This window comes from Cupressus sempervirens, chromosome 7 (genome assembly GCF_028749045.1).
Source record: "Cupressus sempervirens isolate cs-2001-9-10 chromosome 7, ASM2874904v1, whole genome shotgun sequence".
Taxonomy (NCBI): domain Eukaryota; kingdom Viridiplantae; phylum Streptophyta; class Pinopsida; order Cupressales; family Cupressaceae; genus Cupressus; species Cupressus sempervirens.
This window is the reverse complement of record NC_143124.1, coordinates 879,605,202-879,627,252: the sequence shown is the minus strand read 5'-3', so window position 1 is coordinate 879,627,252 and position 22,051 is coordinate 879,605,202. Positions and strand designations below refer to the sequence as shown.

General features: G+C 34.3%; 1 protein-coding gene across 1 annotated transcript; it reads right to left on the bottom strand.

Annotated features, from left to right (window-relative positions):
- Positions 1 to 16,731: 16,731 nt before the first annotated feature.
- On the bottom strand, positions 16,732 to 20,383 carry LOC149550277 (uncharacterized). The gene is made up of 7 exons (XM_089795058.1): positions 20,084 to 20,383; positions 18,997 to 19,766; positions 17,867 to 17,956; positions 17,656 to 17,759; positions 17,499 to 17,545; positions 17,306 to 17,382; positions 16,732 to 17,161 (listed from the first exon to the last, which is right to left on the bottom strand). The coding sequence occupies exons 1-7, from the start codon at positions 20,307 to 20,309 to the stop codon at positions 16,823 to 16,825; spliced, it is 1,653 nt and encodes a 550-aa protein (XP_089651184.1). The 5' UTR covers positions 20,310 to 20,383; the 3' UTR covers positions 16,732 to 16,822.
- Between the last annotated feature and the right edge of the window lie 1,668 nt (positions 20,384 to 22,051).

Here is a 22,051-nt window from a genome sequence, read left to right as displayed (position 1 = left end):
TGTGTTTTTAAATTTTTCCGTCATGGCATACATAGATTCCTCTACTTTATTATGTTCTTCCCTAATGAGCTTATTGAAATTAAGAGACTTTAAATCATTCAAATCTACATTTTTAATGTTATCACAAAGTTTATCAATTGCAAATTTTGGAGGATGACTTGTCACTTTAAATTGGCTAATGTCCTCTAATTTTTTTCGCTCTTCATCATATATATCTAATGTGCCACATACCTTCTTCTCTTCTTAGGCTCTTTTTTAGGTTGTTCGGTGGCTTTCTTTTTCTCTTTTGATGCCTCTTTAGCCTTTTGAGTGGTTTCTCTTGTAGTGGCCTTTGTTGTTGGATCTAGCTTCGTGACCTTTTTAGGCTTGGGCTGAGTTGTAGGTTGTGTTTTTTGCATTTCTCTTCTTTTGCTCAGCAAGTGTAGGTGCTTCCTCAGCTTATTCTCCCTTGGCACCTTCCACCTTGTCTTCCCCTAAGCCTTATGTCAGCTCTACTGGGCCTTTCCCTTGCTCTCCTTCTTCTTCACTATCTCCTTCTACTTGTTCTCCTTCTTCTTCACCTACTTCTCCTTTAATGCTTGCTCCAAATTGCTTCTTTATCCTCTTTACCATCTTGTCTTTCTTCTTGATAATAGAAGCTATTTTCAATTTAGTCTCAACTTTGAACTTAACAACATCATATGTCCCAAAGTGAGGAGCTACCTTATCTATTTCTTTTGCAAGCAATATTGTGATTTTTGTTGAGGCTTCATCTATATCAAGCACATATCCCAATGGCCTTAGCCATCTTACTCTTGGTATTGCTGCCTAAATGTAGGTGTAGTCAATGTCAACCAAGAAGCATATGTCATTGGCATGTTTCTCTACCAATGAAACTGGTATTCTCATTCTTTGCTTCATGAATTTCTTAAAGTCTTCAAAATAACTTGTCATTTGTGCCTCAAAATTGTCACCCATTTGATCAATGAACTCATTGATTTGTGTAATAACAATTTTGTTGGGGTTCCAATTTACCTTTCCTATAGAAGGGAATTCTTCCATCACATAAAAGAATATACACATAAGAACTAACCATATTTGCATTGAGTACCTTTTGATCTCCTTATTGCTCCTAGGTTCTCATTAATTTGTTGGAACAGGAGCTCTGATAGATCATATGTGTGATCTTTCTTCACTAATTTTTAGGCTACATCAACAACTAGACATGGTACACTATTTAGTCTACTAGATTGATAGAATTTGTGAGATATAATTCTCACAGTGAAATCTAGAAAGGGATCAATTATAGTGTCAATGGTCATTCCCCTATGGTTCCATTTGGCTCCTGTATTTTTCTCAATGACCTCCTTTCTATCGCTTCTCAAGGTCTTTGTCCGATCTAGGGTTGGGAATCTCATAACCCTATGAACTATTATCTTGGTAATCTTAATAGGTCATGTCTCCAGCCATAGATAACCATCATGAATTCTACTCAAAACAATCCACATCCATTCAGTTTTGAATCCTATAGGGTAGACTAGGGCATTGGTCAAACCCTTTTTCTCAACTATCTCAAATTCCTTCTTCAGAATCTTGTTCTCACATAGTTTTTCATAAGCTTGGAATATTTCTAAATCACCTATGGCACCAATTTTGTAGCTATAGCACTTTCTTACATCTTGCACCATGGCTACTTTAGGCAGGATAATGGATAAGGTACCAGCTGGGTCATTTCTGTAGGCAACTTCAGGGATTGGCCTAAATTTGGGTTGTTTTACCTCATTGTTGACTAACTAAATCTCACAGCCTTCCTTTGATTTAGGGTTTCTTTAACTAGAGGCCATTTTACTGAACTAGGGCTTATAAATGTATAAAAAATGTTAACTCTACATAGCTTGGCACCTAATAAATACCTTTGAATTGATGTGTTCGTGCTGAATTACTATTGGAATCCATTTAAATGGTTGTTAAGTTGTTGCTTGATCACTTCTTCACTCCTCATCTTTGCTCTGCGTTCGAATGGCATGAAAATGAACAAAATTCAACCTTATACTTATCAAAGACCTAGCATTAAAATACTTCATGCATACAACTATAAACTTGGCACTTGAAGGATTCAACATGACTCAGCTCCCATTGTATTTCATTTACTTAGCCTTCACTAGACTTCTACTTCACCTAGCTTCAACTATCGGCTCAACATCCATTGGAGCTTTACTCTGCATGTAAGGGTAACTCAACAACTTCTTCAAAGTTTTTCTTGTCATCTTTTTCTCATCTTGATTTCTTCTTTGTAGTATTCCTTTGTTCTTTGGGATTGATGTAAGATATAACTTTTTATATCAGTCCCATACATCTATTTTTTCTTAGTTAGAGGAGGTGTGATCACTTGACCTCTTGGGCGAAGTGATCCCTCCATTAGATGTGTTGCACTCATCTCTCTTCTTCCAAGTCTTGTTCATTTTCCCTCTTATTTGTTCAACATCAACCTTCTTTTTTCCTTTGTTGACTTCTATCTTGGGTGCTTTTTCCTTTGTTGGGCTATTCCTACTGATATGACCAGTCTTAAAGCAACTGAAACATGTAGTTTGGCTTAGCCATCTATTGTAACTCCCTCTAAAATGTGTCCTTATACAATTTTTAGAAATGTGTGCATACTTCTAACAATAGTGACATCTATACCTCGTGTTGTAATCCCAATTGTAGTGATGCCCATGGTTGTTTCCTCTTACAAGATGATTATGTGTCCACATAGGCTTTGATCTACATTCAAATGCTCTATGTCCATATTTTTTGCAGTTGTTGCAGTGACCTTCAAATCTTGGTGTCCTCATAGTCTTGGTTCTACATTCATGTGCTTGATGTCCTAGTTTTGGCACTTGTGACAAAAGCTTTCATCCGTAGGCTTATCATGCTGATGACTGTTCTTGTTACTACACAGAGTAGAGGTATGCCCTTTTATACCACAAAAATGACAAGTAGGTTTAGTGCTTTTACCTTTGTTACTCATTTCTTCTACAGTCTTGGATGATTCTCCTTGTGCAATGTTGGTGTAACCAAGTCTTGAAGCGTCATTACTAGCCCTTGGTGATTTTAGTAGTTGCTCAAAATACTTGATAGCCTCATTGGGTTTGTTGTAGCTCTCTGTTATCTCCTTTTCTCTCTTCAATTCATTCTAAATCTTCAGAGTGGAAATCTCAATATTTTATATGTTTAGCTCATGATGAGCATTCATCATCTAACTTAAGGTGTCTAGCTACATGTTTGAGACCTTTTCAAACTCAATTTTCTTCTCCTCTAGTCTATTGGTGAGATTTATCTTGTCATCTTCTATCATGACCTTGTCTTCAATGGCTCTTTTCTTTTGTTCAGTCACTTCACAAAGCATTATGGCTTGTGATTCTTGTTCAAGCTTGAGTAATCTAATTTCTTCAGCTTGTGCTCTATTTTTCTCCATTAGTTCTACTATTAATGCATCAAATTCCTTGGAATCTCCATTTGAGAACACTTGTGTGGTATCAATCTCCTTGTAGTGTATGTCATTTTTAGTTATGGATATCTCCTTCCTTCTTTTTAAGGATTTTCTCAATTCTTCTCTAGCTTCTTCCACTTTGTGTAGAGCTACATGTACATCAATCACCTGATTGTCTATGATCTTCCCAAGTTTGAAGACTTCCATCTTCAAAAAATTTCTCTAAGCTATTAGGCTTCTCCTTGTGAGAACCTAAGCTCTGATACCAATTGTTAGAATATTCAAAATGGGAAGAGTACTTCTAAGAGGTGGGGAGCGGGGGGGGGGGGGGGCGCGGGGGTGGTGAATCAAAAGTATCATACTTTTAACCTTTTCTAATCTTTTAAATCAAATAACTAAAATTAAATTTCATGTATATAAATACTTCAAATAACCATAAAGAGAACACATGCAATAACACATAACACTAGATTTGGTAACCCAAAAACCCTCCAGGAATAAGAAGGTAAAATTGGGGTGGGGATGATACCCACAAAAATTACTGTAGCAATAAATGTTTGACCACTTCTGATAGTCTACCCTGTGAAAGGCCTGCCCTATCAAAGGCTTTATACTGTGTCAATAGTCACCTGATCAGAGGATTTACAAACACTTTACATGAAGTGTCACCCTATTAAAGGATTTATAATAGGCTATTAAACCCACCTAATACAATAGGATTTTCAATCACCTTCTCCAAAGGTTCTCCTACCTAGCTATTAAGCTAACCTATCAATATAAGATTTCCATCTTCTAATATAATAGCAAGAAAGTATTAAAACAATGAACCTAACAGTATGCAATCTTTAATTGTTGGATTCAGGCAGTTGATCTAATCTCTTTGATCTTCATCCTCTGAGATTTGATATTTGATCGTGTCTCTTGTCCCTTGTACTGTTTTGATCAACTGGATATGGAATTGCTGCTTTGTTCCTCTAAGTTTTTCTTACTTCACACTAAATTTTGCTATAATCTCCCCATACACTATTTTCATCCACACACACAATTGGGTTTTCATCCTCCTTTTAAAGATTGTGAATACTTAGGGTTAGGTATGGATCTACGATCCATATTGAATCTTAAGTTCCTACTCATTCCTTGCATTTTTATCATTGGTTGCATGCCTTCTCCATTTTTTTGATTGGCTGCATGCTGATCGTATAGGGAATGCAAAATATTCATCCTTATCCTTTTTCTCCTTTGAAATCCTTTTATGTTTGCTCCAAAAATGGTTTACATCTGAGTTTGTGAAGGCATAAACTCGTATGTTGATTCTGTGTTACTTGACACATACTGGACTACTGGTGCTCAGCACATATACTATCTTGGATTGCTTGGCACCTATTACACTTTGTCTCACTCAAAACATATATGATTCTGACTCACTTGGTATATGAAGCATTCTAACTTCCTTGACATCTATTGTGACTTGACACCTATATATCATTCGGCACTTATATACTGCTCGGCACCTAAAGTCACTTGGCACACACTGTGGCCCAGCATACATAGTGTACTTGGTTTCACTATAGAAAGTGATTAGTGGTGTTGACACTCAAATGTCAAAACCATCTAAGGACCAACAAACAGGAGTCTGTATGAGGGAGATATTGTTGTTTGAAAATCACCTTTGTAATTATTTTTCCTGAATTGCCACCGTTGCTCCTTCAAAAATCAAATGACTCTAGATTTCACCTCAGATATTTAATTTTGATGAAACAAAAATTGATTTGGGGGTTTTTGACCTTCTAAATGTGATACCAATATCTAACTTGTGCCAACAAACTCCAATCTTGACCTACAAAAAAAATCTCTCCAATGGCTATTCAATGAAGCTCCCATAGCTTTGATACCATGTAAGAATTTTCCTAAGGAAATTATTCAACACCAAGATCAAGAAGCTCAATAGATAGCACAAGAGAGACTAATGATGATCAAAATGATAATGGATATTTGATAATTGGATTAACTAGATAATTGGATGAATACATCATAGAAGTGTTTATATATAAAGGCAACTAGAATGAGTAGGAGTCAACAAAGAGATAAGCATCACAACTAAACACATGTTCACCAAGAGTGGATTATCCTCCATTAAGCACATGAGTTTGTATGATGATGAGAAGATAAGTTTACATAGGTGTATCTCATAAAGAGATGTTGTAGACACCATGTGCTCAAATAAGTTGTTAACTCTTGTGTTGTTAACAAGATAACTCATATGACTATTAATATTCCTAAGTAAACTTAAGTAAAGTGTAATAATAATTATTTATTTATGCTAACATACACCATTGATGATGTCATATAGAATCTTGGATTGGCTTTCATGGCCCTAAGAGTTGCTCATGCAAATTATCACTAAGGATAATATCCTAATCAATTAGCATCTTTGTTATCCAGATGGTTTCAATAAAATGGACCATTCAAATGTAAAGGTGTCCTATCAAATGAAGTCCCATAATTCTACTTAGCAGTACAATTGCATATCCAATGCCATCCTTCATATGCCCCCTAGTTATGTCCACTTTTTTGACTCTGCAACCTACTGGTGTTTGATCAATTAGGAAAGAGGATTGAATTATTTCTCTAGCCTCCTTTTCATTCTCTAGATACCATCTTTCTAATTTATCATAGGTTATATTCTAATATTGGTCTTCCTTGGGAAGATGGAATACCATCTCAATGTTCCTAGGTCAGAGGTCAATGATTATTCTTCTGTCACATAGTTTTTTGCAAGAGTCATTGTGAGTTCTAAGGATTGGACAAATGTTGGATGTGATGCCACATTAAAAAGGCTTAGTCTGATAATTATGGACACCATTATAGATAGTTCTTTAGGTTTGTTATAAATTGTAAGGAACCTGTTCTAGTCTATATGCTCAAGTTCTATGTCTCTGATCTCAGTATGGCTATCTTGAAACTGGGATTTCCTCAGTGCATCTTAGTACTTGAATACTACAAGTTTTAGAGCAATCTTTTCCACTATGGAAGAGGATGATGATTCCATCTTATCTGCATAAAAAGGTAACATGAGTTCTGAAAGCTAAAAATTGACCTATAACAAACCCTAATTTACTTTGACACTAGTCAAAATTAATTAGATTGCAACCAAACCCAATCAATTCCCCCAAATGCCATGCTATCCAATTTAGTGCACATAGAACACCCTTACAAGTGTGCTCATTTAGCCCTAAAATGGCCTTTTTATGCATAGTTGCACACCCTTGTGAGGTTTTCACACACACATGTGGGCAACTACACACATGCATAGTGCATGATAATTGTGGAAAACCTAGGTTTTCATTGCATAATCTTTAGATGTTAAAAGCACAAAGGTGCATACATTTGCACCTTGAGGAGGTTCTTGCATGCATAACTTGAGGAGGTGTGCATGTGCACACCTTCCTCTTTCTTTAGTCTCTTGGGTTTCTTGTTTAGATTTGTTAGAATTTAGGTCTGCAAAATGATTTGGGAAGGTGTGCACTTGTGCACCTTGTGGAGTTGCATGTGTGTACACCTTCATGGTGTTATAGCCTTATGTTTGTATGCATGCAGGTTAGGAAGTGATGGAGGTATCACATGTTGAATGGTGTGAGGGTGTGGTGAGTAGACAGAGCGAAGAGAAAATGAGAGGAAGAAGGGGGTCAAGGGTCTTATATAGACCCCAGCCTCCTAGTACACATCTTCATGGGTGCACACCTTCGTAGGTGCTCACCCTCAAAAGGTGCATACATGTAAATGTGTGCATCTCTCGAAAGAGATGCAATGCATATTTGTGTATTGTGTGCACATGCGCATGTGCACATGTGTGTTAGTGCCCTTAGTGCACACTTAAGCACATGAAACTTCAAAATCTTCACCCTATCTTGAGACTCTAATCCTCCAGACTTCCATGTTAGAGACTAGGACTTGATCTAGACTACTGGGGAAGTTTAAAAGATGAGCCAAACTCTAGACTAAGAGTTTGATAAACAAATATTTATTAGGGGGTTCCCAATTCTAGGAGAAATGGGGCATGCATTGTGAGACCAATAGCTGTGAATATAGTAAATTATTTTATCAGTGAAAAGTTTTAGCTGACTAAGGATATAGAGACCAATGAAGAATCGATGAGATGGTCTGAGAAGAATTTTGACCACAAAGTTTTTTTAGAAAGTTTCAACAAAACTTGCAATAAAAAAAGTTAAACTTTCTTACCTTACCACTTAGTTTGAAGGAATTTGGAATATCATTCATTCTTTGTACATGAAGCTTTGTGATGTTTGTAACGAAACTTAGGTGCGGAAACAACTTCCTACACTAATCTCTTAAGAGAAGTATGGTGCAAATCCTATTAAAATATTTTGCACTTACAAATTCAATATCATGTAAACAACAATATTTCAGCCAAGCAAGCATAAAGAAAATAGACAAAGAAAGAAACACATAACACAAAGATTTGCAGGTGGGGAAAAACCTTTCGGTAAAACAACCCCACCCCTCCAGAACCTGCACAATGTATTATCTTCAACACAAGGTTACAATACACTTGCAATGCAAGTTCAATAATGACAACATAAGACTCTAGTAGCAACTCACAGTACCAACAATACACTTTTTTGCATCCACCTCTTTGCAACCCTAAAAATGCTTATAACATGTGCTTCACTTTTAGGGCTACTCCCAAAGGTAACCGTATTAGGGTTTTACCACTATTGGGGTAGAGTGTATAGTACTCAAATTTATCAGTTGCCACATGTCTTCACCTGTCATTGAATCTTCCTAACATAGGTCTTACGTGTCATAGGAACCCATCATAATCATTTTAGTGATAATCTCCTTATACACAATTCATGATGCCGACACATCAACATTATTTGCAAGAAATACATTTTACAAAACAAATAATAAGAATAGGAATTATCCAAGGTTGAGACACCTTATTCCTAACATTCTCCCACTTGTTGAACACCTTGTAAGAGCAATGGGAACATACCAGGAACTAACCGCTATAGGCCAAAAGGCCCATAGACTCTGAACACCATCTAAACTTTTCTGTGCCCACTGGTTTCATTAATGCATCTACAACATTCTTCACAGTATCTACCTTCTCCAAATTTACCTTTCCATCTTCCACCATATCTCTCACAAAGTGAAACTGCACATCAATGTACTTCATTCTGGCATGGAAAGTTGGATTCTTTGCAAGGCAAATAGCACTCTGACTGTCACACCAAATAGTAATCTATTTTGCATCAACACCAACATCAGAACACAATCTCTTAAGACAAATGGCTTCCTTACAAGCATGAGTAGCAGCCATGTACTTAGCTTCTGTAGTGGACAAAGCAACAATAGGTTGTTGCTTGCTCATCCAACTAATGGCACCACCAAACATAGTAAACACATAAGCACTGGTGCATCTCCTGTGGTCAATATCACCTGCCCAATCTAAATCCACAAACCCATGAATAAAAACTAAATGTGGAAATCTAGAAGAGTTACCATGATAAAATATGGAGTAATCTGATGTACCCCTCAAATATCTGAATACTCGGTTAACTGCATCCCAATGTACCCATCCAGGATTAGCCATAAACTGACTTAGGACTCCCACTACTTGGGCAATGTTTGGTCTAGTACAGACCATAGCATACATAAGACTGCCAACTACACTAGCATAAGGTACTCTACTCATGTCCTCCATCTCACTAGGAGATTTTGGACAATCATCTACAGATAACTTTGTTCCCATAGGAATAGGAACACATACTGGTCTACAATCTGCCTTGCTAAACCTGTCCAACACAGACTTCACATACTTACTCTGACTCAACCAAAGTTTTCTATTAGACTTGTCTCTACTGATTTCCATACCCAAGATGTACCTAGCTTCCCCAAGATCTTTCATCTCAAACTATGCTGACAACTGAGATTTAAAATCAGAAATCATACCCTTACCCTTCCCAAATAGCAACATATCATCAACATATAATGCAACAATAAGAAGGTGATCATTTTCAACTCTAAAATAAATACAATGATTTGATTTTGATCTTACAAATCCAATTGACAACAAAAAGGCATCATAATTAAGGTACCACATCCTAGGAGATTGCTTCAAACCATATAGAGATTTCTTTAATCTGCAAACTAAGGATTCTTTACCTTTAACAATGTAGTGCTCAGGCTGTGACATATAAATCTCTTCTTCCAAATCACCATGAAGGAAAGTTGTCTTCACATCCATCTGTTCTATCTCTAAATCATATGATGCAGCAAGAGATAACAAAAATCTAATGGATGTCAACTTTGCAACAGGAGAGAATATTTCACCATAATCTATTCCCTCTACCTGTGAATACCCCTTTGCAACCAATCTAGCTTTGTACCTTTCAACACTGCCATTTGAATAGAATTTCTTCTTGAACACCCATTTACAACCAACAAATTTTCTCCCTTTAGGAAAAGGTACAAGGTCCCAAGTTTTTTTTTTTTCTCTAATGAATCCATCTCATCATCCATAGCCTCAATCTAGGAACCTACATCTTCCATGCCCAAAGCCTCTTTCACAGATCTAGGCTCATCAGTGTTAGTAATCAAAGAAAAATCACAACTAGAATCTAACATAGAATAACCAAACCTTTCTTGTTTCTTTATTTCTCTCATGGATCTCCTCAAGGGCCACAACTGAGGTTATTCTTCCTCTTCTTTTGAACTATCAGAGCTGCTAGAGCTCTCCTCATCATTAGACCCAACATGGTCTCTCTGTTCAGTCTTCTCAAGGGTAGGAGGCAACTGAACAACATCTTTTTTCTTTCTTTCTAAAAATAACATTTCTTCTATACAACACCTTACTATTCATAGGATCCCAAAGCTTGTATCCTTTCACACTAGCACTGTACCTGATGAAAATACATTTAACAACTTTATTTTCCAACTTAGATCTTTTCTCCTTTGAAACATGTGCATAAGCTTCACAACCAAAAACATGAAGATGTCTAATTGAAGGCTTCTTACTAGACCACACCTCCATGAGTGTCTTACCAACAAGGGCTGATGTAGGAGATCTATTAACCAGATAGCAAGCAGTGGCCACAGCTTCGGCCCAAAACCTTTGTTCTAAACTAGCTCCACTAAGAATACTCCTGGCCTTCTCCATCAGTGTCCTATTCATTCTCTCTGCAAATCCATTTTGTTGTGGGATATAAGGAGTTGTCTTATGCCTCTCGATAACTTGTTCTTTATAGAATTGTTCAAACTCTGCTGAGCAAAACTCACCACCATTATTAGTTCTCACACACTTAATCTTCTTACTAGTCTGATTCTCTACAAGGGCTTTAAATTCCTTGAATCGACTAAAGACTTGTGTCTTAATTTTAAGGAAATAAATCCATGTCCTTCTACTGTAATCATCTATGAAAGATACAAAAAATACAGACTTGGATATTGAAGGAACTTTTACAGGACCAAATACATCAGAATGAATAAGATCCAAAACATCAGAAGATTTGTGAGAACTAGAGTAAAACTGAACACGATTTTGTTTACCATAGACACAGTATTCACAGAAGTCAAACTCGAGATTGCAATCATTTAACCCCTCAATGAGATTTTTATTTTTTAGGGTTCTGAGACCCTTTTCACCAATGTGACCAAATCTCAAATGCCACAAAATTGTCTTTTCTGCAAGAAGCTTACCTTCCAAAGTGTTTGCATTGCCATTGGAACTAATAACCATAGAATTCTTCACTGCTTGTTCAGATGGTGAGGATGAAGAACTACTACATAGAGGAATACATGCATCTAGCTGAAATAAGGTACCTCTCCTAGTACCCCTTGCAAGCACTATCGATCCTCTCATCATCTTGCATCCTTCTTTCGAAAAAACAACTTGCACACCTACATCATTCAGCATACATACAGATAATAGGTTTCATGCCAAACCTGGAATGTGCATAACTCCATTGATTCCCTTTACTTGTCCATCAGGAAATTTGATAGTGACCCTTCCGCATCCAACTATCTTTAGGTGAGAATCATCACCCAAGTACACCTTTCCACCATTGAACTCTTCATATTTTGAGAACAAGTTTCGATGAGAGGTCATGTGAAAAGATGCACCTGAGTCAACCAACCACACATCATCAGATGCATGAGCTGCCGAAGCTACGATGAATGCATCACCATCTTCTTGAGATCTTTCTAAAGCTGAATTTGAACCTTTCTTCTTCTTCTTTGGCTCTTTGCAATCTTTACAAAAGTGCCTAGGTTTATCACAGTTCCAACATTTGGCCTTGGACTTATTGGAAGTCTTTGACTGCCCACGGGATTTTGATCTACCCTTATTGTTAGACTTATTGTCATTTTTCTTCCCTCTTTTCATGGATCTCCCACGAACAACAAGGGCTTCTTTTTCTGAGATAGAAGCATTTCTATGCATCTCCTCTGATAGCAACAAAGACACCACATCATCCATTTTGAAAGTGACTAATGTGCTTCCAAGAGCCATCACAAGATGGTCTCATGAATTCGGTAAAGAACACAAAAGTGTGTAGCGATGATCCTCCTCCTCTAACTTGACACTAGCTGATGTCAACTGTGTAGCCAACAGATTAAATGCATTTAAATGATCCGTTAAGGATCCACCTTCCTCCATTTGTAAAGAGTACAACTTCTTCCTCAGGAACAACTTGTTCACCAAAGATTTGGCCTGATACATGGCCCCAAGTCTTTCCCACAAACTATATGCAGTTTTCTCATCTAGAACATTCAGAAGAACTACATCGGTTAAACAGAGTCTTATGAGACCCTTAGCTTTACGATCTTTGATATCCCAATCTACTTGAGCTATAGTTTCTAGTCTTGTAGCATTTGAAGTCACTTCCCATAGGTCATGATCTTCCAACATGTCTTCCATCTTGAGTTTCCACAACTCAAAATTAGTGCCATTAAATTTCTCCACCTCCATTCTTCCATATGATAAACTCACCATCTCAATCTACAAATAAGATTCAGGATGCTCAGCACAAGACTCCCACTCAACTTGAGATTAGCTCAAAAAACCCAACCCAATAACTAGGATCAAAAGTTGATCAAGCTCTAATACGACTTGTAAGGAAACTCAGGTGCGAAAACAACTTCCTATACTAATCTCTTAAGAGAAGTATGGTGCAAATCCTATTAAAATATTTTACACTTACAAATTCAATATCATGTAAACAACAATATTTCAGCCAAGCAAGCATAAAGAAAATAGACAGAGAAAGAAACACATAACACAAAGATTTTTCGGTGGGGAAAAACCTTTTGGTAAAACAACCCCACCCCTCTAGAACCTGCACAATGTATTATCTTCAATACAAGGTTACAATACACTTGCAATGCAAGTTCAACAGTGCAAATAGAAGACTCCAGTAGCAACTCACAGTACCAACAATACATTTTTTCGCATCCACCTCTTCACAACCCTAAAAACTCTTATAACACGCGCTTCACTTTTAGGGCTACTCCCAAAGGTAACCGTATTAGGGTTTTACCATTCTCCAAGAAAATAGGAACCCTAAAATTTTTATTGGGGTAGAGTGTACAGTACTCAAATTTATCAGTTGCCACATGTCTTCACTTGTCATTGAATCTTCCTAACATAGCTCTTACATGTCATAGGAATCTGTCATAACCGTTTTAGCGATGACCTCCTTATACACAATTCAAGATGTCGACACATCAACATTATTTGTAAGAAACACATTTTACAAAACAAATAATAAGAATAGGAATTATCCAAGGTTGAGACACCTTATTCCTAACAATGTTGAGTTCTTCACATTGGAGAATCAACATTCTATTGAGATGATTTAGGAATATATGAAGGTATATGCTTATTCACATGGCAAGTATGCAAGTTAAAGCTCACCTTCATATAATAATTTGACATTTGATAGATGAGTTAATGGCTAGAAATATGACATAAAAAAAAACTGATTTCTATTCAATTTATGCTACTATCCCACTTGGAGATAATTTAGAAGGAATTATGTATAGCTCAAAAATTAATGAAGAAAGATACATGCCTTTCAATTGTAGAGACCTTAATTGATCTAGCTACTCAACTAGAGATTCACATTCATGTCATGGAATTAGCAAGAGATCGATGGAATAAAGGTCTTGAAATTTTTGGCCTAGTCATCAAACATTTTTGGATAAATACAAGCTAACCCTTGCAAACCCCAAGCCATAAGTGACAAAAATAAGGGAGAAATGTTATTCATGACATAGAATCATACATTAAAAAGGGGGAAATATTCAAATAAATGGACAAATGACACAAAGGGAAATATAGAAATTAGATACTACATTATCAGATGAGGCCGCATCAGACACTAAGTTTTGAAGATCAAGTTACAATCTCAGGGGGAGCATTATTTTTGGATGTAAAGCTAAGTCATGACAAAGTGTTTTTGCCACTAATGTTAAAAGGGGAGATTGTTGATCTCTAAGCCCAAGTTTTCTTTAATGTCTAACACTTAGTCATTTACAAGGAAGTGTTGGATGATCATCACTGTGATTGAGTCATCTACAGAAGATCAAGCTATAAAGGACTTGTTTATATTATATCTTATGTCGACCAACCCAACGGTTACTAAGCACCCTAGTAGAGAATGAGCCAAGATAATTGTACCGAGTAATGTAGAAGGTGCCAAGCATTTAGAAAGTTAGTTAATGCCAAGTGAGTTAGTATATGTTGAGCATATAGAAGTTGATTGACAGCGTGAATGCTAGTTGTAATCTAGTGTTAGAATATTCAAGTGTCGAGTAATCCAATTTTGGCATATGAGTTTTTATTGAGCAAAAACATATGTAAATCATTTTAGATGACTTCTACATGGAATTTAAAGATTGTAGAGACATTTAAGGAGAAGATTAGACATAGAAGGCATTAATCCCAAGAAAAGTAGATTAACCAATCATAAAATTAGAAGTGTAAATCAAAAAAAGGATGAAATATGGATCATTGATCCTAATCTAGAGATTTCTATGATTATCTATTTAAGAAGAGTTCTAACCCTAAATCATTATGAGTGAATGGAAGTGAGTGTGAAGGAGTGAACAAGCTAAGGACAGAGCGAAGGAAGGCTAAGTCTGTAAGGAGATCAAGTAGAGAAACCAGAATGATGAAGGAAAAAACATGGATATCAGATAAGGAAATCAAATTAAAATTTTGAAGAGAGGAGGTCGATAATTAGTTTTAAGAGAAAGTTGAATGATCAGGTACCAAATTAGTTTTAACATATTGAGTCAAGGAAAATCTCTTAATAGAGCTATTCAAATAGACATATTTAAATCTCCTAATAGAGTCCTTAATACATTGTAAGTGTAGAATCTAATAGTGTTAAATGCTTTTAACAATGTAGACCCCTCAAAGGGTAGATCATCAGACATGGTCAAATTGTAGCCCTAATAGTCGAGCTTTGTTGTTACAACAGTAAAGATTTGTGGGTTTCATCCCCACCCTAGTTTTACCCTCAAATTGAAGTGTTTCAGGGTTACCAAACTTACTGTGTTATATGTTGATAATTTTCATGGATGTTATGCTTAGATAGGTTTCATTTCAACATTATATGTTTATGATTATATGGTATGAGATTTGAGATATTTGATGGATTAGGTGTAAATATAGTAAAAAAATTTATTAGTGAAAATTTTTACAGATCTTGATTTACCCCACCCGAATCAGTATCTTGTTTCCCATTAAGATTTCCAACAACTCTTGGCCAATGGTTTTATGTGTGTTTGAAATTTCATGTAGAAGACAACAAAAACATAATGGATTCTAACTTTACATCTCTAAAAGCAGTTAAATGTGTCGAGGAAACAAACAGGCTCAAATGCAGACAATCATCACTATGTAAAAATTGACATAAGGGATTCACAAGATGCAAAGGAAGGACATGGGTACTTGAATATAAAATCAAGAAAACCAAAATTTATAATAGGCAAAAGAAATGAATTTTTTGTAAAGGAGGCTACATCTCTAGTAGGCTAGGAAAACTAGGGTATGCTCTTTTAATTTTTTACTTTGTATAGGACCTTGGTCTTGAGCAAAGCTGGAGGTTTTCTTCATCCCTTCTTCCCTACCAATACTAGTTTGAATGAAGACTTTGTAATTTTATTTTAATAATATAGTGTACATGGCTTCAACCTTTTATTGATCCAAAAAATAGAAATAAATTTTAGCAATATTTATTTATTTTATTTATCATTATATTTTTATTAGACTTTTTTTTCACAAATTTAATATTTCTAAAGTTTAATTTTTTTAATATAATATAATAATATAATATAATAATATTCAAATATAGTTAAATATACATTATAACATTTTCTTTTATAATTTATCACTTACAATTCAAATTATTTTCTACAATATAATTCAAAACTATTTATTAACAATAGATAGAAGCCACTAAGTGGCACTTGTTTATTTTAAAAATTATATTTTTAATCTAGTTATTAGATTGAAAATATACCTAGCAATGTATTATGACATTATATTCTTTTTTAAGAATTAGTGTTTGTAAAAATGTGAATATAAATATCACTCTTCATCCAAATAAAATATATCCATCATTTCATTCAACATTTCATAGGCAAAGATTTTATTAAATTTGAAAATGAGAAGAAATGTTCTTTTTGTACAGTAAAAATATCATTACCTTTGAAAATATATACTTCATATTTTGAGTTATATATAGACAATTACTTTAGTAAGTGAAATCAATTTATATATACTTCATATTTTGAGGTAGACTATTACTTTAGCATGTGAAATGAATTTAATTGTACTTACTATGGACATCTATTACGATCATTCATCTTAAGATTAAAACCTGTGACTCAATTTTAATATGTGAAGTAAAAGATATAAACTATTGAATAAATTATTTTCACTTGAGAAAATAATTAATTTATAAATATTTTTATATGATTTTATAAAGTGATACAAATTCATGTAAACAAAACAAAATAAAACATAACATGTACCATAAATAAATATATAGACTATAATACACTATTCTAACAAAATTAAAATCTATAGCATACACTTTCCTTATAAAATCTAAAACAATGCAATACTTTTGAAATTTATGCAAATTAGAATATTTGTTCCAAAAACACATTAATAGAATCCCAGAAAACTTTTTAGAATTATTTGACTTAAAATGAATTGCCAATTTATATTATATTACAACACCGTACTGCATATACAATTTGTCATACTATTTACAAAATTGTGACTATGATGGAAACGTCATATCCTCTTTTGAAAAAATATGATATTTACATCACCTAATCTACAAAATATTCTGAAGGAAAGTTCTCATCATGTCCAAAGCTAGGAATGGATTCCATTTTAAAGTATCCTAAAAAATCGGTTGGAAAAAAGTTCAGGTCTTCTGAAAAAAGATCTTCAAAAGTTTGCCCTATAGATAGACTGTCTGTGGTCTCATCCAGAGAGATGTTGCCCGCACTTGGATTTGATGATCTGCTACTTGCTTTGTTCTCTTTCTCACTTCCTGATTGATGAATACTGCCATTATCTAACAATGTAGAAGATCCATAAATACCACTCATATCACCTGAACTTCCAGATGTTAAATGGCTTGGACTCTTCTTAGCTCTTATTATCTGCATAAACACAAATCAATATGATAAACTATACCTCTTGCTAAAAAGAATTTAATCATTACATTAAACTGTACACCATAAGATTAGAAAAGACTGATACTAAAATTAATTTGTTTACTGATAACATAATATATATTTACTCACATATTTCCCATTGACCTCATCTTTGTAGAGCATGATAAAATCTCCAACTTGAAGACCATGTGTTCTAACAAAATCTCCTGCAAATAAAGATTTATATTCAAACATATGAAAAGGCTCATAACTTGTAGTAATAATAACCATATAGAGAAAGACTTGTAATCTTTATGATAAAATGATATATGTCAATATTAACCTGTGTTTTCCATGACATACATCCGGCTCTTATTGTTTGGCCAAAACCTACAAGTCAGAGAATAAGTAAGGTCTAGATATGTAGTTAAAAAAACTTACAGTTTTGTCACCGTATGTCTGAAAATAAATTAACTAAATTTAAATAATTACTAGCTTACCTGTATTTGAAAGTCCACTGCTTATTAGGCAGATGCATATCTTCCATGCATATTTGGATTCCCTCTCTCGCAATCAAAGTTGGCAGTTTTGCTTCTGCTTCTTTCTAAAGAACATATTTCAAAAACATTAGATAGCTGCTTTTCTGATAAATTTGAATCCAGGTATTTTGTCAAAGTTTCGTAGATACACAGATTAGAAGTTGATACCAACCTTAGGAAGAACAATTCTTCCCAAAGACCCTACATCACTATTTCGTAGCTCCTTCTGTAAAAGAAAGTTGACATTCTTGATTTGGAGCTCCTGAGAAATGAAAGCCATGAAGAAATTATGAAACCATAATTAATTAGGATTTCATGAAATAAGCTACAATTTCCACTGTGTGCTTTGTTTCAATATTCCCAGGTGAATTCGTCCTATTTGCAAGACAATCATAACAAGATGTACCACTAAAAACATATTGCTGCCACATCTGATCTTTATAAAAGTTTTGAGGTTCTTTTGAGTTAGAACATTCTGTTAACAAGTTCCAGAGGCATAGTAGTAGGGATGGTATTTCTTAAGAGAAAGTAAAGCTAATTTTGGGAGTTGAGGGTTCACAACTATAAATCAGGTCCTATTTTTAGAAGATTGGGACTTCTGGTGTATCAAAATGGTAACTATGGTATATAAACTAAAACTAGCACAATTTCTACACATTGGAGCCTTGTAATTCATGGAAACTAAAGCAGGAGTTTAGAGACTCAATTGTTATATATATATATATATATATATATATATATATATATATATATATATATATATATATATATATATATATATATATATATATATATATATATATATATATATATTGTTTTAGATCAGCTTATGGAATCCATCACTGATAAGAGTAATTACAAATTTATTGACATAAATGTATATAAAATTGAATTCAGTTATTAATTGTTGATAAATTTGTCTTTCAAAAAGTTAGAAAGCTAAAACAAAGTATCATACATATTGAGTTTGCATCAACACAATTAACATATCAAGTATGCAATAAAGATAATAAAGCAATGTCGATATTTCGTATGTTCAATACAAGGGCATTAGCTGTATTTAAAATGTGCAATTCCATTGATCATATGGCAGGCCTCTAAGTATTAAGCGGATCAGATTAACAGCTTATATTCTAATCACTGATTGCGAGTGTTCTAGGTTAAACATAAACTGCCCTAACAAATATTAATGCTGGAAAAAGAAAAGAGATTATCTACCATTATACACACATATTTCATGAATGGAAATCAATAAACTTTCCAAAGTGATATTCATCAAGAACTAATGATACAACTACTAACCTTCTTCTGATCTGGGTCTTCAACAGCTGGACGATCAAGACTTTTATGCCTTTTGAAAGCTCTGGATGAACCTGATTCATCACCAACACACCCATTCTTGGCAACAATATTGTCCATTGCATCTGATGCCACTAACATTGGAGAAGTGGGAGTTTCAGCAGTTTGAAAATCTGGTTTCCAACTTCGAAAAAAACTTTGGAAAAAACATTGGGTTGAGCTGGAACCACTATTTTTCCTAACCCTAGGCACATTTCTTTTCTTCTTCACAACCCTAGGGCATCCAGCAAAGCCATTATCATAGGTCATAAAAGTCAAAGGATTCTCTTTAGATTTAACATCTGCAACAATATTAAGATTTTCCTCAGCCTTGACTTGAAAAGGAGGAGGAACCCTATCTTTAACTGGGTACAAATGGGTATTTAGGCCATTAGGGTTGGTGAATGACCTCCTGCTATTCCAGTTCCAATTCCAATTGATGTTGTTGAAAAAACTGGTGTCTTGGAAAAAACAACTGTCATCGATGTTAGGGTTGCAAGCTATCATGGGATGGTTATATATTAATGGCTCCACCTGGATTTTCTTCATTGCTTCCCTTGACTCAATACCAAAATCAGGTCCATTGTTAAGATAAAGGCTTGCCTCCATCTCTGAGGATGTACCCAACAAAGAGTCTGTATTCATTATGCTGTCGATACTATTATTAGTATCCATACTGGTCATGTGCTGGCCCATAACTGTCGCCGCATTAATCTGGTTTCCATAACCAAAACCTGCAATAAAAGCAATCGACTCATATATTGAAAACTTCAACCACTATACTACTCAAAACCCTAAATCCCCATATTGTTATTTGGCCCATTAGAACAGATGGGCATTTTGTCAACGACGAGGTGGAGAAGCTATTCATGATATCTAAATACCATTTCGAAAACCCACTGATATAATCTTACTTCTCTTTAACTAACCCGCATCAAAAGAAACTTGTTATTTTTCCTTTATACCCTATTCTTACCATGCTAAAACATCACACCAACAACATACCCAGTTAACAGAGTAGAATTTCTAACAAAATAAGATCAGAGATTACCTGAAGTTGAATCTGATGGGTGTATCTGAGGCATTTTCTTCTTCTCCGCGGGCATTTGGGCAGGAAGAAAACCTGGATCATAACCAAAGATAGTAAGTTCCATATGGCTAAGATCAACAATGGGTTTGTCTTTCAACCGCCCAAAAATCTCCCTCTCTGGGTCTGCGTCCTTGTCTTCTCTAATATTATTCTCTTCCCGTGGTTCATACATCGCACACATCTCCATGAAGAAAACACTTGAATTCTTGAATGCTTGCCAAGAAGAAAACAAGCCCAAAATATTTCAAAAGAGAGCCAAAGATTTTTCCTCCTTTGCCAAAGGAAAAAACAGATCCTAAATTATCGAAAACGGAGAGAGCTGTACTTGTCTGTCCGTGCTTTTATAGCAACTTCCTGATTTAAAATTCAAATCCTATTATGACGCTGTCAGCGGAAAGAGTAGGTGAGTGAGAAGGCGCGGAGTAAGAGTGTAGGCCCGTGGCCCAAGAGTTAACCTTGTAGATCTTTCCGTTGCGTGGTAAATATAATAAAATGATTATTTTGGTAGAGGTAGAGTAAGTTATTTATTTTCTTTAAAATCTAGATTATAGATATAGATTTTTAATTTTTATATAAATATAGAAGGTGTGATTTTTAAATGGAGTAACATAAATAAGAGTTAATTAGAGAAGTATCTTAAATTATTAGAGCATTTTTAGATATAGTAAAGATTTTTTCTAAATTGAACACAACGTATTTAAGAATCATAAAATTGAAAATACTATATCTTACTATTATTAGTCTCGATTTTAATATGGAGATCTCGCATGAATTAACAATAATAGAAAGAAAAATCTTATCTTTAGTAATAGCTTTTTAAGAGTAGCTTTTCTTCAATAAGTATGTTTTTGACAAGATTGAAAAATACTCCAATCAAGGTTTTTTCCTTATCACATTAATTAATATTTAAAAAAAGGACTCCAAACACTAATTAATTTAAAATAATTTTGTCTTATAAATTAATATTAAATGCTTAAAATACTTAATTATTTAAAAATCATTTAAAATTTAAAACAATTAGATAACTCCATTATAAAACTATGTTTTAAATTACCCAATTTCATAACATTATATTAAGAATTATCAAAATTAATATTATTTAAATTCATATATTATTACCCAATATCTATTTTAAAATAAAACAACCAACTTCCCAATTCTAATCTCACTTTTATAGGCTTCCTACTCATATAATATTTTAAAAATATTTATTTATAGAAAAATAACTCAATTCATATGTTTATACCAAGCAAAACATATATAACTCCACTATAATAAGTCTCCCTTGTCTATAAAATTTCTTAACTAGCTTATTCGAAGCTAACTCTGGCTTGTCTATAAAATTTCTTAACTAGCTTATTTAAACCTTCATGATAATATTTAAATCTAAATATTCTTACCTCAATTTCCGTTAAAAAATTCTTAAAAAAAACAAAAAGTATACATTCCATCTAGATATGTGTCCAAATTTTTTTGTAGAAATCGAGTTTTTTTTACATCAAATTTAACCAAAAGCATTTACTTTCTTTGGATAGAGAAATCTGTTATGTCAGCACATTTGTTTCCTTAAAAAAGCCTTTGCAACTTATATCGTGTTTAAAATTGTTAGAGCCCTCAAGAAAAATCACCAGCGCTGCAAGCAAAGATTTAAACTACCCTTCCACGAAACCCGTAAAATAACATTAAAAGACAAAATACCCCAAAAGCAAGAAAACCTAAAAAGACCAGAAAAGATAAGGAAAATGTTAAACAAAATAAAAAATTTAAGCAGCCATACAAATATTTGAGGTTTTTTTTTTTCCCTCAATTGTTGCAACGCCCTACCCTCGCATGTTGAAAAACACTATTTTTAAAGAACTGATCTGAGGATAAAGTAAAACTTTGAGGATCAGAAACGAGTACCTTCAAATCTCTACTTGCAACAATTTT